This window comes from Scyliorhinus canicula, chromosome 11 (assembly GCF_902713615.1).
Source record: "Scyliorhinus canicula chromosome 11, sScyCan1.1, whole genome shotgun sequence".
NCBI lineage: Eukaryota > Metazoa > Chordata > Chondrichthyes > Carcharhiniformes > Scyliorhinidae > Scyliorhinus > Scyliorhinus canicula.
The window spans coordinates 41,272,978-41,298,536 of NC_052156.1; the positions used below are offsets into that span (position 1 = coordinate 41,272,978).

At 45.0% G+C, this 25,559-nt stretch overlaps 1 protein-coding gene across 1 annotated transcript in view; it reads right to left on the reverse strand.

The window, feature by feature from the left end:
* Positions 1 to 243: 243 nt before the first annotated feature.
* dnah12 (dynein, axonemal, heavy chain 12) overlaps positions 244 to 25,559 on the reverse strand; it is a 385,091-nt gene continuing 359,775 nt past the window's right edge. The window contains exons 63-74 of the mRNA XM_038812830.1: positions 22,802 to 22,952; positions 19,019 to 19,272; positions 14,712 to 14,852; positions 14,460 to 14,597; positions 12,994 to 13,227; positions 9,803 to 9,991; positions 8,568 to 8,671; positions 6,124 to 6,328; positions 2,929 to 3,066; positions 2,472 to 2,563; positions 2,250 to 2,317; positions 244 to 706 (exon numbers count right to left, since the gene is read on the reverse strand). Coding sequence (XP_038668758.1) covers positions 516 to 706; positions 2,250 to 2,317; positions 2,472 to 2,563; positions 2,929 to 3,066; positions 6,124 to 6,328; positions 8,568 to 8,671; positions 9,803 to 9,991; positions 12,994 to 13,227; positions 14,460 to 14,597; positions 14,712 to 14,852; positions 19,019 to 19,272; positions 22,802 to 22,952 — 1,905 coding nt within the window. The 3' untranslated portion in view covers positions 244 to 515. The remainder of the gene's footprint in view (positions 707 to 2,249; positions 2,318 to 2,471; positions 2,564 to 2,928; positions 3,067 to 6,123; positions 6,329 to 8,567; positions 8,672 to 9,802; positions 9,992 to 12,993; positions 13,228 to 14,459; positions 14,598 to 14,711; positions 14,853 to 19,018; positions 19,273 to 22,801; positions 22,953 to 25,559) is intronic.

The following is a 25,559-nucleotide window of genomic DNA, read 5'->3' on the forward strand; positions in this document are numbered from 1 at the left end:
TTTATGGCTCCTCCGCCTCCAAACATGTTCCAAACTACCGAGTAAAATTCAGCCCATTGTTTCTGCATGTTTCTTTAATATTATCCCAGAATGTGTAAATAAACAATGATAGCACTGGTGCTTAACTTTTGGAGAAAAGAGTGGGAAAACTGAAAATGTCCCAATAAGACTGCTGCAGATAGTATGTGAAGCAGATATTTACATGTGCTTACGTGATCATATCCAAAGAGGTCTCATACATTATTTGATTGTATTTTGCAATTTCAATTTTATTTCCTCCTACATATTATTTAACGAAGGCCAGAACTTACACAGAATGATCTTCATTCAAACTAAGAAGAAGTATAGTCTTTCCCTGCTTAATAACAGGTAAAAGGTGGAACTATAAAAGATTTGAAAACAAAATGAGATATGTTGCTATAAAGTGCTCTTGTATGGATGATATAAGCCATGGTCAAAATTAAATCAGAGTTCTTGTTGAGTGCAACATTTAGATGATTTAAAAGTCCATGATGCTAGTCATCCAGTTGACATAGTAGTGCAACACCACGCTTGATCCAGTGTTGAACTGGTTTATCTGTTGGCAGAAGCAGAGCAATAACAAAGTTGGTTGAGTGTCCTGTGGTAGAAAGGACTCCTTTGCGCTCACTAGTTTTGTAGACTGGGCAAACATATTCATTTGAAGTCTTGAAGAGTGTTCTTTTATCTGGAGTAAAATAAAAGATCAATTTAATCTACATGCAATGTCCTACATTCATAGTGTTTTAAAACATGATTCCTTATTATTTAACCTTTTTAACTTACCTCGTACCCAACCTGCTGGTTTAGCACAGGGCTAAATAGCTGGCTTTTAAAGCAGACCAAGGGAGGCCAGCAGCACGGTTCAATTCCTGTACCAGCCTCCCGAACAGGCGACTAGGGGCTTTTCACAGTAACTTCATTTGAAGCCTATTTGTGACAATAAGCGATTTTCATTTCATTTCATTTCAACTTTGGGTTTTATTTGGCAAAGAATCATGCATGACCAGCCCACAGGATGTTCCCCATTTGAATTTTAAAAATCTTGTAAGACGTTCCCGCCCTGCATTTGGTATCTGCAAAAGGCAGCATACCAGTGTACACAAGGCATCACCAAGCCTTGGCTCTCAATTTGCTTCTTAATTGTCTACTACAGAAAAGTGCATCCTTATAGAAAGACGAGTTCATAGTGGGCAAACAGAAACTGGATGCATGGGTGTAAATTTCTTACTGGGGTCCAGATAAGAGTTTTAAATATGGTCCAATAGTGTATTGTTTTTATTTTTCTGGACTAGTAATCCCACAGCCTAACCCGGAGAGCACAAGTTCAAATCTTAAAACAATAAAAGTGACAATGTAGTTTATGCATTGTTTAGAAAAAAACACTGGTTCAAAAGTGTTCTTCAGGGAATAAAACCTGCTGTCTTTATCTTGTTTGGTCTCTAACTGATTCCGGTCCCAATGTATGCCTGAAGTGCCCTAGTAAGTCAGCTGTATCCAAAGCACAACAAAGAATAGCAGCAGTTCAAAAAGACGACCCACTGTAACCTTTTCAGGGCAATAAATGAAGTAGTCTCCTAAGAACGGATCATAAAAAAGGTTTATTCGCCAATTACATCGGACATGAAATGCAAGTCTGCTATATGCTTGAAGCTGGGTCTAATTCCGGATTGTGAAACATCATCATCAAGACAGCGGCTGGAGCTAAAACTGACCAATGAGCAGCTGCATATTCTCAGGGGTTGCGCCTCTCTGAGGCCACTTTAGAATTGGCAATGGATAATTTTATGCTATGCTCAACCATTGAAGATGGAATAAAGGCCACTGTCACCGATAACAGGAGCTGAGAGGATGCAGAGGTTGGAATCAGCTGGAGCAAGAAAGGAGAGGAAAACAGGCGGGGAGCAGCAGTAGAAGGAGCATGGGTCAGAATTGCTAGTTGTAACAGTCTGCTGAGGGGGAAAGACAAATTTATGTTTTATTATATTAGAATGACTAAATTAGTACCATAACAGGGAATTAATCATTTTGATAAATTCATTAGAAAATGGCCCTGAAATGACATCATGAGATACCAGCATACAACACTTAACAAACTTGCCAAAAACTTTCCTCTGTACCTTCACTGAATTAATTGTGAATCTGATCAAAATATTATCATTCTATTCATGATTTAAATAATAGCAGATAAAAGTAAATTTCTCAAGAAAAGTCAATGTAGATTTACTCACTTGGTTTTATCCAGATAACTGGCATTAAATCAAAGAGTATTTTTGGAAGCTGTTCACTCAGTAACCCTCTGGGAGGTGAGGGGAAATAATAGAAACAAAATCATAAGTTTGCAATAAATATTTCACACACTGCCATACAATTATAACAACACAGTGTTAAAATAATTTCAGAGGAAATCTTGCATATTCAAGACCGAGAAATGCGATGGCTGTACTGCATACCTCTCTCGATCCCATCGGCAACCATCCAGGTACGTTCCATGAATGTAAGCTCCATCTGGTGGCGATTTTGAGACTGTGTCTGTGGACAGGACCTAAAGAAATACAACACTCTTCAATTCCTGTTTTTAACCAAAAACAAAGTTAAAATTTCAACTATCAAGTAAAACTTCAGTAACGTCACAACCAGCACAAAAGGAAGAACTGTGATTATCTAATTCCGAGGAAGAGATTATGGGATATCCATTGGAAGAACCGCAATAAGCGACAAGGTGTTACTGGATTGCTATCAGAGACCTACATTTGCTGTTCCTTCTGTTGGAGATAAATATTTTGACAAAACCTGATGTCAATGCTACAAGGAAATTCCAAATTACTGACTTCATTCTTTATTCACAGGAAAGGCAATGAAAATAAAAGAGAGAGAGAATAAAAGGACAAACACAAAGCGAGGAATTACCTCATACTCAAATCCCAGCAGGTCAATAGGGATTGTGTACTTTCTGGCATAGTTCTGCATGACTCCAGTCAGGAAGGCCTGGGTAAAGAAGAACCCAGACAACCAGAAGACATTGGGCTTTCCATTATCAAACCAGTTCTGTCAAGTATAAAACATTGAATTAGGTCAGCATTCATGAAGACAAAATCTGCTGAGAATTTATAGTTCAAAAATGAGATTCAGGGTTTGAGGAATCAGATAGTTTGGTGAATCCCTCCATAAGCTGATGCTAAAATTCATGTGGTAGAGTTTCTAATTCAAGTCAATTGGAGACAAATGACTTGATATTACTTTGAACATGTAATGGGGAGGTGGGGCAATGCTGCTTTGAGATTGGGAAAACTGGAAGAATGGATTTCCTTCAGCTCCTGAAAATTTAGTGGCAGAACCGTATTATCATATTTTGCCTCCTATTTTGGCCACCGGCAGCCAGACTGAGCAGTTGGTTGGCTGTTGAGCAGTTAGGCTTCGGGCGTAGTATGCGCTGAGGAGTGGGAGGGAGTAGAAACCTCAGTGGGGGACTTCCGGTGTTGGCATGTAGGAGGAAGACACATGTTGTGTGGATCCTGCTCGAGATTGATGTTTTTAGAATTTAATGCCCAGTCCCAGGGGCAATGTTTCATGAAATAAGTGTAGGGAGACATAGTGAAGGAGGAGAATGCCCAAAAACCAAAAGGAAGCCGGCGTGAAGGGGGTGAATGAAGATTTGCCGTCGAGTAACAGGATCAGCTTGGCAACAGGAAAGATGGCAGAGGCTGGGTCGCTGGGTGGGGCCGCACTGATCACGGCAGAAAAAGTGACCGAGATGATGGGTTTGGAATTCGAAAAACAGTTTGCAAAGCACATAGAGGTGATGAGGAAGGAGATGATGGCGGCATTGAAGGTACTGGTGGAGGAGGCGATTGCCCTGGTGAAGGCAGCAGTGTTGAGGAGGTCATCGGCTGAGGTGCGGGAGCAGGGTGAGAAACTGAAGGGAGTGGAGGAGGTCTTGTTGCAACACAGCGAACAGCTCACCTCGATGGGTGAGGAGCTGCAAAGAGTGGCGGAGGCCAACAGAGCTCTGGAAAACAGATAGGTAGTAAAATCTGAGGATCGTGGGCCTGCCCGATGGGGGTGGAGGGCCCGAGGTCGACTGAGTACTTTGCCAAGATGTTGGCGGAGCTGTTGGGGGAGGGGGGATGATCCCTCCCAGTACGAACTGGATTGGGCTCATCAGTCATTGAGGCCCAAACCAAAGGCGAATGAGCCGCCAAGAGTGGTGATTATTTGTTTCCATAGGTACCATGTGAAGGAGAAGGTCCTGAGTTAGGCAAAGCTGAATCGGGAGGTGCAGCGGGCTGGAGCTGGCATACGTATATACCAGGACTTAACCGTGGAGTTGGCGATGAGGTGGGCGGCCTTTGGCCGAGTGAAAACGGCACTTTATAACTGCGGTGTATGGTTTGGCGTAGTGGAAGCGGCGGAGACGTTTGTGAAGGCAGAAGGACTGGGGCAGAAGTGAGAAGTGGGACTGAGGATTGGTCTTAGACAGAGGGTAGGGGGGATGGAAGATCATCAACAGTTGTATTTTTTATTTCATGTGGGGGTGAAGTTGCCTATTTGGATCAGGTAAGAGTTGGGATTTTTTGCAATGATGGTTTTCTGGGGTTTGTTTTGCATTGGGTTTGTTTGTTTGAAGGCGATTTCTTTCTTTTCCTGGGGCGGGGTGGGGAGAGGGGTTTGGAGAGGGGAGTGGGGCCTGGGCAGAGGCCTCTACACGAGCAAGCTCAAGCTGGCTAGTGAACGGGGGGGGGGGGGGGGGGGGGGGGGGGGCTGCAGCCATTGGAGCCTAGTCAAACAGGTTTCGATAGACCTAGGCGGTGGGAAAAGTGGGGGCAGGGAACCGATACTGGGTGAGGTGTTTATCGAAGGGAAGTGGATGGGGACCTACTCATTATCTGTTTTCCTGATGTTAAAGGTCGGAGAATCACCGGGGGGGGCGGGGGCGGTGTGAATCCCGCACCCGCCGGCCGGCAAAGGGGCGGCAATCGTGCTGCGCCAGTCGGCGGCCGCTCACAGCGGGGGGGGGGGGGGGGGGGGGTGGGCATGAAGGTGACCCCCCCCGCGCATGCGCGGGGATGACCTCAGCAGCCGCTGACGCTCCCACGCATGCGTGGACTCGCGCTGGCTGGCGAAGTCCCTTCGGCCCCGGCTGGCGTGGTGCCAAAGGCTTTCCACGCCGGCCAGCAGGGCGGAAACCACTCCGTTGCCGGCCTGGCCCCTGAAGGAGCGGAGGATTCCGCACCTTTGGGGCGGCCTGACGCCGGAGTGGTTCACGCCACTCCGTCTCGCCGGGTATGGGAGAATCCCGCCCAATGTCACAGAAAGCTATTTTGTTGCCACTGCAGAGGATAGCTCTATGTTTGAGCAGGTTTTCATGGTTTTCATGATTAGCATTGTAGACAGTCATGGCGCCAAGGGCGCGATTCTCTGGCCTCTTTGCACTCAAGTGAGTGCACAACATGGACGGAGAATCCTGGGAGAGCCCTCTTCACGGTAGCCTCAGCACCTTGCGTGATTCACCCAAGTCCCGCAAGGCGTTGGATTCGGAACCAAATGATGTTTGCGGAAGTAGGTCTTAAACCTAATTAAGACCACCCTACCTAATATCTACCGTCCTCCATTGATATCATTTTGGTTGGAAATTGAGGGACTTATCGTGCACACAGAACTCTTTGTAAGTGTCATAAACATTAAATACAAAAAAAAAGTATGGATAATACAATCCAAGGAGCAGCGATATTAGCAAAGAATGCATGGCAGAAAGGCAATGAAGTAAATAATGAGATTACGCACACTGGAGGAGATTTATGTAATAGTGAAATAAAAACAGACATAACTTATTATATCTAATATTTATAGTTAAATATATGCAATAACATAAGAAAATTGATCCATGTCCTCAATGACATTGCACCAATGGAAATATTTTAGTCAGTTATTAGCTGCAGAAGCTGCACAAGTCATAATCAGGGAGATTTGATTGAAAAAGCTCTTTGCTTTGTGCGACATTACACCATTCATACTAAGATCTGGTGACACACATTCCCATTTACTAATCCATAAGGTTTTGGCTTACAGCTATTTTGAGATTGTGATAAAGTACATGGTTTGTACCTGCAGGAATTGTAGCCGGGTTAAAAAATCACTGACATAGCTTCCCAATGGCTTGAGGCTGGGATAAGAACGATGAGCCCACTGATCGGGCAGTTTTCCAATAAGCAAACTTCCTGCCAGTGCTTCCAGCTTTGAATCCATCACGACTAGACCTTTAATTGCTTTCTGCAAACTCTGAAGGGTGAACCGTATTGTTCTGATTAAACTGAAATGAAGAAACAAACGATGTTAAGAATTGTAAGAAAGGTGGTACCAATTTAGTTTTTATATTTTTATATGAAATATACCATAAAAACACACAGAAATGTTTGTTAAAATGTTAGTTAATGAAGATTATAGGAACAGGAGGAAGCCATGCAGCCCTCACATTTATACCAACATCCAATTAGACCACAACCAATCTATATTCCAGCTCCATTTACCCAGATTGCTTGGTAGCCGTTATAATCATGCCCAACAAAAATCAATCAAACTCAATTTTGAATTGGATTATACCGTGGGCTGCATGTGCTGGACTGTCTCACACTGTGCATTTTCTGTTGAGCCCCACCCCAGAAGGAGAAGGCCGCCCATAAACGCTGGGAGCGGGAGAAAACTAGAAAGAGAACAGCAGACTGGTGGCTTTGACAAAAGGTCATCAGGATTTGAAACATTAGCTCCTGTCTCTCCTTACAGATGCTGTCAGACCTGTTGAGATTTTCCAGCATTTTCTCTTTGCCAGACTGGTGGCCCCTCACCACAGCAAAGCAGCAGGCCATGGACGTGGTTGGCGGGTCTGAGGAAAGGGAAGTTGCCTGGGGTGGAGATCAACCGCGGGCGAGGAAGTGAGACCCCACTTAGTTGCGGTTCACCGTACCACATGTGTCAACGACCCTCTCCACAACACCACCCCCACCCTACCCTCACCCCACACCACCCTCACATTACCCTCAGCCACACATTACCCTCAACCCCACACCCCCCACAGCTTGCGGTCTAATCATGCGCCTTGTGGCGGGTGCATCTGGTGGCCCCCGCCCTCAGACACAACCAGTACCACAACCAGAATCCCCCCGTGTGCCGCGAAGCGATGACAATACCGACATGGAGTTGACTCATATGCCTGAAACATTAGACACCCCGAGCTTAATTCCGATATTGACACTGATTTCCTGTCACAGTTGTCTCCAACACTCTCCGCCATCCCAGAGGCACTCATCTCGGTCTGGCAATCTAGTGAAGAGGCTCCTGGGACATTATATAGTGTGTACCACACAGCTGCTCCACTACATCAGGTGGAGGTAGGAACTTCCAAGGGGGCAGACAGTTGGAGGGCGGGCTGTTCCCAGGGACTAGTTGCCATCCAGTTGGGTTTTGGGAGTCTGGAATGGACAGTCCCATCTTTAGTGGAGATACAATTGCAGAGCCAGGGACTGCATGAGAGGTTGTCGGCAAGCATCTTGTAGGCGCAGGTGAAGGAGTCCAACCGCATGCAGGAGCAGGAGGTTGCGCTGACCATGCTTGCCACCCAGGCCATCACCACATGGGTAGCATCCAAGAAGGAGGCCCAAGGGTTGAGGGTTTTGGCTATGGATCATATATCCAAGGCCTAGGGAAAACTGCAGGTGCTGACCGAGGCTCAGGACAGGACTGTCCTCTCACAGGCAGCCATGTGCCAGAGCCATCTAGAAATTGCGGCGCCGCTCCTGAGCATGGCCCAGTCACAGCGGGCCATGGCTAAGAATCATAGAATTTACAGTGCAGAAGGAGGCCATTCAGCCCATCGAGTCTGCACCGGCTCTTGGAAAGAGCACCCTACCCAAGGTCAATAACTCCACCCTATCCCCATAACCCAGTAACCCCACCCAACACTAAGGGCAATTTTGGACACTGAGGGCAATTTATCATGGCCAATCCACCTAACCGTCGGTGGTATTGCCCAGGCACTGGCTGACATGGCAAGACACAGAGGGAGGTGGCCCAGTCCCAGAGGGGGATGGCTCTGACACTGGCTGATGTGATACAGACACGGGAGGTGGTGGCACTATTGGAGCGTGATGTGGTGCAGTCCCAGATGGAGGTGGTCCACTGCCTGTGCTCCATGGCTGCGGGCACGCAAGCCGGGCTGAGACGAGAGCAGGCCTCCAGGACTGGCAGCGCCGCAACCCAGGCTCAAGGCGGGAATCACAGCAGGCTGCCTCCACTCCTGATGTACCATCTGGGGATCCACCCAGTCATAGCATTAGGGCCCAGGAGGTGAACTCCTACCCTTGAAAAGCTCATCTGGTCCTCTGCAACCATCTCTGATACGCAGTTCTCCAGCCTCTTGGCCAGAACGTTGTGAGTATTTTTGCATCTATATTTAACAGTGAAATGGGTCTGTACAATCCATATTACGTCGGATATTTGGATTAGAATAAACTTTATTGTAAATGTCTGATATGAGGTAAAGAATCTCGACTTACTTGTTGAACCGCTCCATCTCTTGCACTAATACTGTGTTCATGCTTTCTTCATATATTACTGGGAATTTGAGCAATGCTTGCTCAATATCATAATCTTTAGGCAGCTGGAAGAGTAATAGTCACACTATGTGTTTGATAACTACAACGGTCAAGTCAAAACCCATGGAACATAGGCTGGGATTCTCCGACCCTGCGCTGGGTTGGAGAATTGGCGGGGTGGGGTGCGAGAATGGCTCCGACTCTGGCCCGCTGATTCTCCGCCGCCGATTCTCGGATGCCCATGGGATTGCCACCGCGCTGGTTGGGGGCCGTCGAAAGCAGCCCCCGTGGCAATTCTCCGGGCCTCGACGGGCCGAGAGCCCGCCGAGTTCAGCCAAGTCCCGCCGGCGTAGGTTACATATGGTCTTACCCGGTGGGACCTCGGTGTTCTGCCTGCGGGAGCCGTCCAGGTTTGGGGGTGAGGGGGCCCTCCACGGTGGCCTGGCCCGCGATCGGGGCCACCGATCGGCGGGCGGGCTAGTTCCTCTGTGCTGGGCCTCTATAGGGCTCCGCCATATTGCCGGGGGCCGGCGCAGAGACGGGGACCACGTGCTTGCGCAGGATCACAGCAGCCGTGACGCGCATGCGCAAACTCGCGCCGGCTGTGGCCCATTGGCTTTCGGGCACCGCAGCTGCGGACCCCTCTCCGGCGCCATACTAGTCCCTAGGAAGGGGTGAATACCTGGACGTGGAGGTCCGTTGACGCCGGAGTGGCTCACGGCGCTTTTCGCACTGGTGTCAGAAATTGGCCTCGGGATTGGAGAATCTCGGCCATAATCTTTGAATATAGCTATGCATGGTGTTATTGACAATGTCATGCACTCTGACATGGAACACTTGTAAAATTAAGTGATATCAATAGAACATACAGTGCAGAAGGCGGCCATTTGGCCCATCGAGTCTGCACCGACCCACTCAAGCCCTCACTTCCACCGCAACCCAACAACCCCTCCTAACCTTATTTGGTCACTAAGGGCAATTTATCATGGCCAATCCACCTAACCTGCACGGTTTTGGACTGTGGGAGGAAACCGGAGCACCCGGAGGTAAATCACGCAGACACGGGGAGAACGGGCAGACTCCGCACAATGACCCAGCAAGGAATCGAACCTGGGATACTGGCGCTGTGAAGCCAAAGTGCTGATCACTTGTGTTACCGTGCTGCCCATGAGCAGGTGTTTGGGCATTCTAAGTACCTTATTCAGGATGCCTGTTGCAATATCATGTAGTACATGATCACTGGAACCAGATGGGCCGCCCTGTCCACTGCCTCCTTGTGTTAATAGCAGTGAATCAAACATTATCTTGGTTTGTTGTAGATCCTTTGAGATATCTACATTTTCATGCATTCCAAAGACCTCTGGGTGCTGAGAGGAAGGTAGTTTCTGTGGAGACGGAAAAATATGTTAAAAGTGATATTACAAAACAGGAAACAAAAAGTTCCAAATTTTAACTGCTGGCTAGTCCGGTTTTGCTTTATAAATGGGTGGTCTGTGTTGCAAATTGCGGGAGAGTATCTCAGCCACCCTTAGGATGACCAAGGCCTAACCTGATGCAATTTTCAGATAGGCAAGTAAATGGATGAACAAATAACTGCTTGTAAAAGGTGAGAGGCTGCTTACATGTGCACATTGGAAATCTATGCCAACTGTCAAACCTTGATGCAATCTTCAAATGCAAATGACTGGAATGTGTGCCTTATAGCAGACATTGGGCGCGATCTACCAGCTGTGTTGTGCCCAAACAGGGCGCGACGCAGCTGGTAGATGTCGAGAGACTCCTCCCTGTCAAGGGTCAGAGCCTGAAGGGGTCCATGCCCAATAAAGAAGGGCTGGGGAGAAGGGGGTATGACGGTTTGGGGGGTGAAGGGCTGGGGTCCTGAAAGAAGAGGGCCCGAAAGGGGACATGGGAAGGCCTGAAAAAGGGACCCTCAGTGACCTCATGGCAAGGTGTCTCTATTTGGGGGGGGGGGGGGGTAATGCTCATGTGTGTGGGGTTCTTTTGAGAATATAACTGGTAGGGTAGATAAAGGGGATACAGCAGATGGAGCATACCTGGATTTCCAAAAAGCATTTGATAAGCTGCCACACAAAAGGTTAATAAGCATAATTAGGGCTCATGGAGTTGGAAGTAATATATTTGCATGGTTAGAGGATAGATTAATGGGCAGGAAGCAAAGAGTAGACATAAACAAATAATTTTTAAGTAGGCAGGCCGTGACGAGTGGAGAATTACAAGTACTAGCACTTGGGCCTCAGCAATTTACAACTTACATGAATGACTTTGATGAATCTTTAGCTTTCTGTACCCCAGAGTGTTGTGGAGGTTCCATCGTTAAATACATTTAAAGCTGGGACGGGCAGATTTTTGGAATTTCAGGGAATCAATGGATACAGGAGTGGAAGGGAAGGTGGAGTCAAAGCCCTAGATAAGCCATGATTGTATTGAATGGTGGAGGCCTTGGGACTGTGTGGTCTACTTCTGCTCCTATTTTTCAAACTGTAGTATACTCTAACAGCTCACTGCAGCATGCTAATGAGTCCTTGGTCTCAAATTGGCTCAGGACAGGTAGGGAGAAATGTGTCAACTTTATCCAACACCTTGGATGTTGCTTGAAAAGCACCCACATGCAATGTGAAAATAATTACTGAGCATTTCAATGGAAAGGTTATAGAGCACATTTTGGATGAATTAATCAATCAAATTTTGAAGTACGGCAATATAGACTCATTGTCCTACATTATTTTTTTTAAAATTCAGAGTACCTAATTCTATTTTTTCCAATTAAGGGGCAATTTAGCATGGCCAATCCACCTACTGTGCACATCTTTGGGTATTGAGGGTGAGACCCATGCAGACACGGGTAGAATGTGCAAACTCCACACGGACAGTGAGCTGGAGCTGGGATCGTACCCGGGTCCTCGGCGCCGTGAGGCAGCAGTGCTAACCACTGCACCATCGTGCTGCCCGACTCATTATCCTACATTATAAAATAATTCACAACAATAGCATTTATGTTTTGATTTCAAAGTATAAATTTATGTGTAGAATAGGTAGGTTAAGAGCAGCACGGTGGTGCAGTGGTTAGCACTGCTGCCTCACGGAACCAAGGACCCGGGTTTGATCCCGACCCTGGGTCACTGTCCCTGTGGAGTTTGCACATTCTCCCCGTGTCTGCGTGGGTCTCACCCTCACAACCCAAAAAGATGTACAAGGTAGGTGAATTGGCCAAATTGGCCACGCTAAATTGCCCCTCAATTGGAACAAAAACAGAATTGGGTACTCTAAATTTCTAAAATTTAAAAAAACTTAAAAAAGAATAGGTAGGTAAATTTAAGGATTTTAGGAAGTGGTCACATTAAGGTGAAGTGAATGAGTGAACTGAACAGGTTGATATTTTAAAATCCATTCAACAGGTGCAGGCTTTGCTGGCTAGGCCATAATTTATTGCCCAGTCCTAATTGCCCTCGTGAAGGTGGTGGTCTTGAACCACTGCAGTGCATGTGGTGTAGGTACATCCACAATGCTGTTAGTGAGGGAGTTCCAGAGTTTTCACGCAGTGACAGGGAAGGAAAGGTGATATATTTCCAAGTCAGGATGATGAGTGGCTTGGAGGGGAATTTTCCAGTGGTGGTGGTCCCAGGTATATGCTTTCCTTGTTCTTCTAGGTGTTAGTGGTTGTGTGTTTGGAAGGTGCTGCCGAAGGAACCTTGGTGAGTTCCTGCAGTGCACCTTGTAGATGGTACACATGGTTGCTACTGTGCATCAGTGGTGGAGGACGTTGAAGGTAATATAAGTACCCTATGTGGTTGGGGCACCGATCAAGTGGACTGCTTTGTCCTGGCTGGTATGAAGCTTCTAGAGTGCTGTTGGAGCTGCTTTCATCCAGGCAAGTGGAGAGTATTCCATCACACTTGTACCTTGTCGATTGTGGACAGGCTTTGGGGAGGCAGGTATTTGCCACAGAAATTCTAGCCATTGTCCTGCCCTTGTAGCCACAGTATTTATAAAACTGGACCAGTTAAGTTTCTGGTCAATGGTAACCCCCAGAATGTTGATAGTGGGGATTCAATGATGGTAATAGCATTAAGGAGTGATGGTTAGATTCTCTCTTGTTGGAGACGGTGATTGCATGGCACTTAAACTTTTTACTTTCTTATCTATCCTTGTTCTTGGAAAACATACAATTCTATGGAAGTATTAATGGATAAATTGTAAAATTTTCCTTCTTTCAAATAAGGAATTGTTACCAACAATATGGTTAATATTGGATATAAAAAACATAATAATTTAATGTGGGGGAAATGTACACAAAGTAAGAATGATTTATATAATCTATATATATATTAACAAAATAAGTTAGAGAAAACCAATAAATGTGCATTACCTTAATGAAGTCAATGTAGTCATCATAGTTTCCTTTGGGAGGAGCACAGTAATTTCTACTGGGAGAGAACGCGTACCTTGGGTTTTCTATCAACTCAGAATTGCAAAAATCTGCCAGAATCGTCATCAGCAGACGCCTGTCCCAGTCATCTGTTACACGGCCTCCATAATTACATTCGCCAGTCAGATATGTGATTGCATCAAATGGAACACTGTCATATTCATTAACGAAGAGCTGTAAACCATACAGACAATAACATTAAAATACCGTAGAGCAAATAGAATATGTGTTGCCGCTAAATCTGGACGAAAATAGGGGCAGAAAAGGCGACAAAGGTTCCTGAGGCAACAAGTAGCTAAACAATACAGATTCAGATGGACCTTGATACAATCCTAAATTAGATTAAATCACCTAAAGCAAGCTAAAGGGTACTAATATACTTTCAATGTCCTTAAGTTGTAGGGCAAGGAAAATTAACCATGCTTCCCAATCCCAATTACAGTGCAACATTCCCTACTAGAAGATCATTGTGTGAAAGTTAGGCAAGGATAAAGCCTGGATCAACTTGCATAGCCCCTTAACAAAACAAAATGTGGGTGACCAGGGAAGATTATGGGTTGGAGTCTCCGATTTTGAGGGGCCGTCATGGGATCAGTGGAATTTTATAACTGAAGATTCAGCACAAACCAGTCTGTTTGGCTGAGGGCGAGCAGCGTGGAGCACCTGGCTTGGAGAATTGCCGGGTCCGTGGCCGCACATGCGCCGTACAATATGGCGCCGGCCGTGCACGGACCCGCCTGCAAAATATTGCCCCCCCCCCCCCCTTTTGGCCGGCTCACGGGTCCCGGACCATCCCCCCACAGTGCCCTCAGCCCCTGATTTCGTCGGAAGCGGGTATTCTAAAGCCGATCACCGAACGTGATTTTGGCAACTGGAGAATATCTTCTAGAAATAGTATGTGTGAGGCCAGATGGAGCGTTCATTCAACCAAGTAATTTATGATATTTTGGCTTAAAACTTTAATGTAAGATCATACATTTAGATAAAGATGAAAGGGCCATGGATGGGTTGGAGGATGCAAGGTGGGATTTGAAAAGCTTAAATGCATGCCATGCACACCAAATTTAATGTGTAATAGGTGGTATATGAAACATTTAAACAGTTTCAGAATATGAGTTACTTAATTAATATTTATTTATATTACTCACAATATGATTCACCTGAATAAAAAGATTCATCATGGTTTAATACAATTAAAAGTCTAATTATTAACTTTTTTACAAAGCCCTTTCAAGGGATTTATTAATGTTACCAATACAGTGTTAAAATGAAGATATTATCCCATTTATATTTCTTTGCAAATTACTTTGAGGCTTACAAGCCACTAACTCGTGAACACAAAAACAAGTTGACATGCAAGATGGTCATCATCTGTCAATTGTATCGTGGAGATTTCTTTTATTTACCTGCAACTGCCGAATACTGATACGCAGGTCAGACTCATTAAATCCATATGCAATATTCCAACCTAGAGGACCAAATTTTCTCCTCTCCTGTACAATTGCATGGAAAAAGCAAAGACCAAAAAGAAGTTTCTCCCAGACCTGATGGAGGTATATGAATGGATTAGAAACACAAGAACTGTCAAAAATACAATGGAACAATTTGATAATCAAATTTATCTGTAGTATTTTGTACAACATGAAAACTTAACTCACCAGTTCCTTTCCAACGCAGTGTTGGAAAAAGGTGGGGTCAGAGACAGGGTCAGTGACGTAGGATTGGAGTAGGTTTAATCGGAGACCAGTGGGAGGTTCGTTAGTCATCTTCACACCATTCTGCAATATTGTCACAGGAAACTGTAACAAAAGAAAAATGGCAGAATAAAATGTCACATGTCTCTTGTGTACTATGTAAAATGGAAATCCCAAGTTTGTAAATTGATTATTATTAAATACTGATGATGGAGTTGAATGTGTAATACATATTAGAACAAAATACGGACCTTTAATAAGTCCATTTTAAAATGATAAAAAAACAACTATCATAATTATAGTTTTGCTTTTACTTGTATTATATTTTAATTTGATATTTGTTACTTGTTTTGGTCATAAAACCACTCAGATTGTTTAGTGAAACCTTCAATGTTGATAACTTTTCAAATTTTTGCTATACTGTACTAACAAAACTTAAAATTTCAGCACAGGGTATATGTTCTGCCACTGTAACCTGTCTAGCTCACTTGCCAGATACTAAGTGTCATTGTAAGGGAATAGTCAATCAGGTTGCTCTGGTAGATGAATTATTTGCTATTGATTTTTCTTTATATTGCTACACCTTAGCTTTTGCCTGTTCAATTTAGATGCAGTGACCACTGAACAGTTGCAATTCGGCTGACCTTAATGATATGTTTAAGTTCAGCAATAAACCTCATTAAAAGACATTACAGTGATTAGTTGATTACAAGTTCTACAGGAAGGACTTTTAAAGGCAGGAATTAGTATGGAACGGTATAAGATAATAAAGTTGGAAATTGTACCAGTCTATGAGAAAATAACTTGCTAAAATTAAAGTTATTGCACAGGCACAGAACAGGCAGAAACATTTATTTTGTTGTGTAACGATCCCAGTTGGTGTTATAACTGGACAGGAAGATTCCAGAATGGATCAAGAGGCCCTAACTTTTACTCTTTTTTATAAATGTGAGTAACAGAAACAGTAATTAGTTTTACCAACAAGAAAAAAAAATTAACATGAAAAAATTGGATTATGAAACAATGCTCCTTTACACACCCACCCCCCCCCCCCCCCCCCCAACCAATTAGCTTAACATTACACACAGATTTTAAGATTACCACGGATTACAAAGTACATTTTAAGATACAAAGTCCCTTTAACCATACAGATTAGCTGTGGTCAAATATATATTCGGCTCTGAACACAAGTTAGTATCTCTGGATTTCTCCTCAGAATCCCTCCTGATGATTGTCATAAGAGAGCTTCCAATCTCCACTCCCAAAACATGCTTTAAAATCCTCTCACAAAATAATGCTTTTCCTTGACGGTTTGCATTCCAAAATTAAGTCTAGGTTATACTAGTGATTCTTTCAAACGAAGCTTCCGCTCCACTTTTAACAGTAAATCCTGTCCAGGATTTACACCACCCCCTTTAGGATATCTTTTGTCTTTAAGGCTTTTACACAAACACCACGATCCAGCCACTGATTTCCACAATTATTTCAAATAAAGTCTCCCAAATTGTAGTAATTTCTCACAATTTCAGATATATTTCTGGCCTCTGATGCTCCAATGCCTTTTCAACTCTTTGTGACTTTACTGAACAATATTCTTTTCTGGTTTCCAGTTTTCTCTGTTCTGTGACTTCCAGGCTTCTTGCAAGCCTCTTCATGCCTCTAGTTTCCTTAACTAACTGGACTTCAGGGGCGGGATTCTCCGATCCTGGGGCTAAGTGTTGACGCCATCGTAAACGGCAAGCGTTTTACAACGGCGTCATTTGGCCCCTAGGATCAGCGATCCTGCACTGCACAGGGGGCCAGCTTGGCATTGGAGTACCTCACGCAGCTCCAGCTGCCAATACGGGCAACAGCAGGGCCAGCGCTAGATTGCGCATGCACGCAACAGTCGGCCCGCGTTCGTGCATGCGTGCAACGGCTGGCGCAAGTTCGTGCATGCATGTGGGTTGCCTTCCCCTCGCTGGCCCTCGGGCAACATGGCGGAGCCCTGCAGGGGTCTGGTGCGGAAGAACAAAGGCCCCCCCCGGGATAAGCCCGCCCGCCGATCGGTAGGCTCCGATCGCGGGCTAGGCCACTGTGGAAGCCCACCCCGGAGTCAGATTCCCCACTCCCCCACACCAAGACGGCCTCCGCAGCTTGAACACCGAGGTCCCGCCTTTTGGATCACACACAAACGACACTGGCGGGACTCTGCGGGCATCCGGTCCGTCGAGCGCAGAGATTCACCAGGGGGTCCGCGTTGAGCGGCCCTCGACCGGCGCCACGCGACTGCGGCGGCGCCATTGGCACTGATTCTCCGGTTGCGGGAGAATCGGCGGAGCGGCGTCGGAGTGGCATTGTGTGATTTGTGCCCCGCCTCCCCCCCCCCCCGGTGATTCTCCAACCCAGCGCGGGGTCGGAGAATCCCGCCGCAGGTTTTCTTTACCATTACTCCTGTGTATGGCTTTTCTTCTAGCATGGTTGAGAGAGAAGTTCCCTCCTTATCCTTCAAAAACCAATTGTTTCTAGCATACCTTTGAGATCATGCTTTACTCTCACTACCTATCTCATACTGCAATCAAATTAGCTAAACTAAAACTTACAAGGCCCCAGTTGCTGAACATAGAGAATAGGTGCAGGAGGAAGTGATTCGGCCCATTGAGCCTGCTCTGATATTTATTATGGTCACTGCTGATCTTCCAACTCAGTAACCTGTTCCAACTTTTCTTCATATCCTTTTAGCCCCAAGAATTATATGTAAATCCTCCTTGAAAACATAAATGTTTTGACCTCAACTTCTTTCTGTGGTAGTAAGTCCCACAGGCTCACCACTCTCTCGGTGAAGAAATATCTCATCTCAGTCCTGAATGGTTTACCTCGTATCCTTAAGACTGTGGTCCCTGGTTCTGGGACTCTCCACCATTGGGAACATCTTTCCTGCATTTGCCCTGTCTCGTCCTGTTAGAATTTTATAGGTTTCTATGCAAACCCCCTACATTCTTCTAATCACCAGAATATAATCCTAACCGACTCAATCTCATACATCAATCCTGCCATCCCAGGAATCGCTGCACTCTTTCCATAGCACGAACATCCTTCCTCTGATGAGACCAAAACTGCGCAAAATATTCCAGGTGTAGTCTCACCAAGGTCCAGTATAACTGAAGCAAGACATTTCTACTCCTTATTCTAATCCTCTCACTATGAAGGCCAACATATAATTTGCCTTCTTTACTGCCTGCTGCACCCGTATGCTTACTTTCAGTGACTGGTGTACAAGGACACCCAGTTCTTGTAGCTCATTCCCTTCTCTCAATCTATAGCCATTCAGGTAATTATTTGCCTTCTTGTTTTTGCTCCCAATGTGGATAACCTCACAATGTTTTGCTATTGTCAATAATAATTATTACATGTTTGGTACATCTGTGCATGTCTGACATTCAATGTCATGAACCACATTATTTGGAGGAATAAATTATAAGAACGCACATCATCCAAAAACACTTCAACTATACATAGGCTGTACTCTTAAGTCAAATTACCGAGTAAAATATTGATATCTAAGAGACTATACATAATATTTTTTTAACCCAAGCATTAACAAAGCAAATACCAATCATAAGACCATAAGACATAGGAGCAGAATTAGGCCATTAGGCCTATCGAGTCTGCTCCGCCATTCAAACATAGCTGATATGTTTCTCATCCCCATTCACCTTCCTTCCCCCATAAACCCCGATCCTCCTTTTAATCAACAATCATATTAAGTTGGGCAGCAAGGTGGTGCAGTGGTTAGCACTGGGACTGCGGCGCTGAGGAGCTGGGTTTGAATCCCAATCCTGGGTCATAGTCCGTGTGGAGTTTGCACATTCTCCCCGTGTCTGCGTGGGGTTGGCCCCCACAACCCAAAGATGTGCAGGTTAGGTGTGTTGGTCACGCTAAATTGCCCCTTAATTGGAAATAAATAAATAAATAATTGGATCCTCTAAATTAAAAAAACCAATCATGCTAATTTAAATTAGAAGGTAATCATTAAAGCTTATTTTACACCTAAATAGACTTTGATCATATAAATTACTTGGCTGTTGTTGTATAACAAAGAGAATCAAATGTCCTTGTAACAACATTATTATAGTTTAAAAATGTTATTTTTTTGCCATATTTACCTTTGCAGAATTGCTTTAATTGTTGAATACTAATGTTTAGTTAATTATTGACTGAATATATTAGAAATGGAGAAAATAAAATAGAATTCAACAGCAATGATCACTTGGTAGCATCTTCTTCATTACCTTTGGAGATGGGTAACTAGTGAGCCAGAGCCTAAAGTCTGGGTGGCAGGTCTCACTGTTGAATTCTTCACAAATCTTTTCCAATGTTGGCATCCAGGACACAGCAAGGTGGCAATTCTGCAGACATACCCAAGTACCTTCAAGCATACCTTCTTTAACCATTTTGCCAGCAATTGGGCCTTGTCCCTGACCAAGTGAGATGGATTGGAATTGGCCTCGATCCATATTCTTATCATTTGTTAATTTCAATAAACCTACAAAGATTCAAATAGAAGTGGCAGATGATAGGTTTTGTTCCATAATTTGCTCAAGTGGAAAGTAAATCTATAGGTTTCACTCAATATTGTAACTTGTGCAGTGGAAAAGACAAATATATTTTAAAATTACAAAAATGCAACTCTCATATCTATAGTTTTATTTTAACTAGCTTTGAAGTACCTGGGGCGCGATTCTCCACTGCCCACGACGGGTCGGAGAATAGCGGGAGGGCCTTCCCGACAATTTTCACGGCCTCCTGCTATTCTCCCCCCCACTGGCCGCCCCCCGACACGAATCGCTGCTCGGCGTTTTTTACGGCGAACAGCGATTCTCCGCAGGCCGATGGGCCGAATACCGCGGAGTTTACGGCCGCGATCACACCTGCTTTCAGCGTTCGTGAAAACGGCCGCAAAGTGCCCGTCCCGGACAACCATGGCACCGATTGTGGCATGGGCCTGCGATCGGTGGGCATCGATCACGGGCAGCGGGTCTGATACCCCCGCACTATTTGTTCTTCCGCCGCCCTGCAGGATCAGTCCGTGGGGCGGCTGAGGGGCATGATGGCCCGTGCATGCGTGGGTTTGACGCGTCTGCGTGATGATGTCATCCACGCATGCGTGGGTTGGAGCCATCCAACCCGCGCATGCACGGCTGACGTCATCGTGTGCGGCTGACGTCATCGTGCGCGGCTGACGTCATCGTGCGCGTCAGCCACCGTGACGCTTGGCGGGCGGAGTTAGCGACGTTCGCTAACTCCCCGTCGCCGTGATTCCCCCGGCCCCGATACTAGCCCCGCCCAGGGGGGAGGATCGGGTCCCGGGATGGAGCTCCGAGGCTGGCGTGAAACACGGCCAGTTTCACGCCAGCCTTCACGGCACGCCGGATTTTCGGAGAATCGCGACCCTGATCTTTTACCATAGCCTGGGTAGCATTGTCTTTATTGGTAAAGACAGAGGCAAAGTATTAATTTAATATTGGAGCGATGCCCCCTTCCTCCATGTGTAAGTTTCCTTTGCGGTAACTTAGCTCAGTGGGCTAGACAGCTGGTTTGTGATGCAGAACAAGGCCAGCAGCGCGGGTTCAATTCCCGTACCAGCTTACCCAAACAGGCGCCGGAATGTGTCGACTAGGGGCTTTTCACAGTAACTTCATATTTGTGACAATAAAAGATTATTATTATTATCCCTCCTATACCTATCACCACCTCTTTTCTATTTATCTTCCGATAAAAAAATTGGGATTCCCTTTTATGTGACCTATCCGTCTCTTTTCATACTCCCTCTTTGTTTCTCTTCTGCAGAATCCTCACCTCCATTTATATCCTCTTGACATCTGTTACTATCTACCCATTGTTTACAAGATTTCCAAGATATTTTCTCAGGGAAGAAAAATTAGGCAAAATTAATCGTAGAATCATAGAATTTACAGTGCAGAAGGAGGCCATTCGGCCCATCGACTCTGCACCTGCCCTTGGAAAGAGCACCCCACTTAAGCCCATTCCAACACCCCATCAGCGTAACCCAATAACCCCAGCTAAACTTTGGAACTCTAAGGGGCAATTTAACATGGCCAATGTACCTAACCTGCACATCTTTGGACTGTGGGAGGAAACCGAAGCACCCGGTGGAAACCCATGCAGACACTGGGCAAACTCCACACAGACCTGAGGCCGGAATTGATCCCATGTCCCGGGACCTGTGAGGCAGCAGTGCTAACCACTGTGCCGCCCTAAGTGTGCTGACTTGGCTAAGTGAAAAGGAATGAAATGAAAATCGCTTATTGTCACAAGTAGGCTTCCAATGAAGTTACTGTGAAAAGCCCCTAGTCGCCACATTCCAGCGCCTGTCCGGGGAGGCTGGTATGGGAATTGAACTGCGCTGCTGGCCTGCCTTGGTATACTTTAAAAGTCAGCTCTTTAACCCTGTGCTAGACCAGTAATTCAAGTTGTTTTGGTGCTATTCGTGTTATTTAAGGATTAAAATGGCAATGATGTGTGTGCACATTTCAGCTGCAAACTGAGCTGAATGGCAACCTGATGAGGGTGTTAGCACCATAGAGCAGAGCAGGCAGATTACATCAATTAGTGTGTAACACTGACCTGTGGCCAATTGTGTCTGTTTGGAGCGCCATGCTTCAGCTGATAGCTTCTGTTCACCTCGCACAGCTGAACACATTTTAAACAGTAGAAGGAGCCACCCATAAGCTATCTGAAGGACTTTGTTGCTGGTGGACTTTTTTCTGGCTGCTGTTACATAGTTAAATATTTGGTGATTCCTATAGTTGCTTCAAATTGAATAAATCTACGGGGAGTGGTATGGCAAATGCTGAGGAACTTTCTTGCTTGCCTTCAAAGCGTCTGCAAAAAAACAGTTGCGTCCAGTGTACTACAGGCATTCCGTTTGAAAATACCACGATTGGGAGAATAGGCAGAGATTACACAGGGCAGGACAAACTGCTAAAAGAGGGTGAAGGGCTCTCAGCAAGAGACTATTCATCCAAGATGCTCGGAGAGAAATTCTTCACCTGGCCCTTAGTGAGCAATAATGTCTGAGATGTTTGTGCTTGACTAAGAGTGGGCGAACTGAAATCTGTCACCTGCTGCAGCAACAACCACAACCTCAGATTAGGGCAGCACTGAATTTTCAGGGGTGTGAAGGTGACCATTAGATGCGTTTTTATGTGTTTGGCTCCATGCAGGATGGACCTGGAGATATTTGTACCATTTTTGCAGTTTTTCAATACTGTTGCATAAGTGAGATCATTGAAATTCTTTTGAAAGAAATGTAACTGCGTTTCTGGCTTTTTTGCCAATCACCCTAAATCTACATCTTTTAGGTTCTGACCCTTCTGCCACTTCTCATTGGCTCTATCAAAATTCCTTATGATTTTAAACACCTCTACTAAATCTCCTCTTTAACAACACCAGCTTCTCCAACGACTCCACATAATTGACATCTCTTGTTTCTAATACCATGCCAGTAAATCTCTTCTGAACCCTCGAAGCCCTGATATAAGTATAGCGCCTAGACTTGGAACACAGTAGTCAAGTCAAAACCTAACCATTATTTTATAAAGGTTTGTCATAACTTACTTGCTTTTGCATCCCATTCCCCTACTAATAAAGGGCAGATTTTCTGGGCTCCAGATGACCATTCCCTGGAGGTACCCTGGAGAATAACGTGCAGTCCCCGAGGTGGTCCCAATACAAGAAGTTTCAGGCAGCTTGCCAACTTCCTGACTGCAGCGGTTCAAGAAGGCAGCTTGCCACAACCTTCTCAAGGGCAATTCGGGATGGGCAATAAGTGCTGGCCTATCCAGTGACACCCACATCCCATGAATGAATAAAAAAGTTGAGTTAAGAAACCAATTCCACTCCCCATATTATTTGATGTTTTTCTCTCATTATATGATGGAAGTATACTGTTTGTTTAAAGCTGATCAAATGCAGTTGGATAATTTTCTCTCTGTTAAAATTTACAAGAAATGACTAATATGATAGAGACAGTAAATGTCAGGTCTACTCACTTGCCATTGGATCAGCCCCTGGCGAAAGTATAAACAAAAGTGGTATTGCGGCATTGGAATCTGCATAACTTTTTCCTAAATCAAATGGAGGTGGTTCCACAAATCTCTTCCCCAGTTTTTCAACAACAAAATTTGCCACGGCTGGGATGACCTGAAAGCCAGAATGATATTTTTAGAAAGAAGTCCGAATGATTTTATTTGCACTTCCTCAATGGTTAAAGTTAGTTTATTCCACAGGTATCTAAGATCCAGGAGGGAGGTAGAGAACATGGTAGAGAGGTATAACGACAGCAATCTCTCCCTCAATATCAGTAAAACTAAAGAGCTGGTCATTGACTTCAGGAAGCAAAGTATCGTGCACATCCGTCTGCAAAAATGGGGCCAAGGTGGAGATGGTTGACAGCTTCAGATTTCTAGGTGTGCACATCACCAACAATCTGTCCTAGCCACCCACATCGACGCTACGACCAAGAAAGCACAACAACGTCTATACTTTGTGAGGAAACTAAGTTAATTTGGCATATCCATATTGACTCTTAACAATTTTTACAGATGCACTATAGAAAGCATCCTATCTGGTAGCATCATAGCCTGGTATGACAACGGCTCGGCCCAAGACGGTAAGAAACTTCAGAGGGTCGTGAACACAGCCCAGTCCATCACACGAACCTGCCTCCCATCCATTGACTCTGTCTACACCTCCCACTGCCTTGGGAAAGTGGGTAGCATAATCAAAGACCCCTCCCATCAGGCTTATTCATTCTTCCAACTTCTTCCATCAGGCAGATGATACAAAAGTTTGAGAATACTCACTAATAGATTCAAAAATAGATTCTTCCCCGTTGTTATCAGACTTCTAAATGACCCTCGTGGACTCATCTGATCTCTTCACACATCTTTTCTACCGAGTAGTACTACACTCCTGCATGCTTCACTCGATGCCTATGTCTATGTATTTACATTCTGTATTTTATGTTTGGCCTATGTATTTTCTTTTCATGTATGGAATGATCTGTCTGAACTGTGCGCAGAACAATACTTTTCACTGTACCTCAGTTCACATGACAATAAACAAATCCAATCCAATCTACATGCGTAACTTTTCCAGCATTGCATAAACAAAAAAAAGGAGTAGCAGCAAGATAAATCCAGTTTCCAGTATATATTGGAAAATATTGGAAATAACTTTTGCCTCTCCCTGACTAAGTAGGTGTGAAGTTAAAACAACTCGAATATCACAAGTCAAATAATTCTGCAGTTGGAAACACTACAAAGGAGAAAATGAAATGCTGTAGTGCATTATTCCACCAACTCTCCTCCAAATAAGACTTCAAATTAGTATTGATTTGTCTTTTTTCCAGCAAATGGTATTTCATTTTTTAACTGAAGAGGAATTACCAAAGAAACATATTTTTGTAATTTTATCAGGTTGTCCTGGTTAATTATAAACACTGATAATTCAAGAAAATATACAAAGAAAATGTTGAAACGGCAAGAAACTGAACATTTAAAATAATAAATGATTTCAAACTTGATTTCAAGTATAAAGAAATTAGAATAAATATTCTACTTAGCAAGCTGCTCAGACAAATAAGAGGTTCTCAATTTTTCAATGGCTGTAAAGAATTTAATTACAGATCAAAATTTGGTGGCTGTGAGATATTTGAAATATTGGATTGCTTTAGAATTATAGAATCATACAGAGCAGAAGGAGGACATGTGGACCATCGAATCTACACTGACCCTTCGAAAGAGCCCCCTACTTAGGCCCACTACCCCTTCACCCTGCCCTATCCCCGTAACCAATCCCTGGACACTAAGGGGCAATTTAGCGTGGCCAATCCACCTAACCCATGTGGTGAATGAGAATTCACGCGGTATTATAATCTGTATATATGCATCAATATTGTAAGTGCAGTTGCACTACCTGACCATCAGGGGGAGTAGCTCTGGGAGTACTCGAGAGTTGTACTGGGCTCCTCCCTTTGCTCTGCCCAGGACTCCTCACCCTGGAGCTGCTGCATAAGATCCGTGCCACAGGGTCAGCCAGCCAGTACACCGAACGGCGAACAGGCTGGCTCTGTTGTAAGTATATTAAAACCGCTATTCTAATCCTACAAGCACGTGTCCGTAGAATTGTTGGTTCCAACAATTTAATATACTTATGAAACAGTCGAAGTAAATTATGGAAGCAGCCCTCAAGCCCGGACGCCTAGAACTCGACCCGCAGGATGCAGAGGCTAAGGAAATTTTTTCCCACTGGCTGAGATGTTTTAAAGACTACCTGGCAGAAGCCAGCACCGCCGGAACAACGGAGGAACAAAAACTCAGCCTACTGCACGCGAGGGTAAGCCACAGAATCTCCACACAGCTGAATCCGGCCGGTTCTTACACCGCAGCGCTGGCAATATTGGACAAAATGTACGTTAGGCCCATTAACAAGGTTTATGCACGCCACGTGTTTACGACTCGCCGTCAGCGGCCTACAGAAACGCTTGCCGAGTTTGTAAGGGAATTGAACAATCTTTCCAATGACTGTAATTATCAAGCCGTTACCGCGGCTGAACATAGGGAGCTTACTGTGCGGGTCGTTTTTGTAGCGGGCCTTAGATCTATCTATGTGCGCCAAAGACTGCTAGAAAAGGGGGCCCAGGACTTAGATACTACTGTGGAGGCTGCTACCACTATGGAAGTCTCCTTCCGCAGCCTCACCTCGTTTCCCGCGGACCCCGCAACCTCATCGTGGGCCCCCGACAAA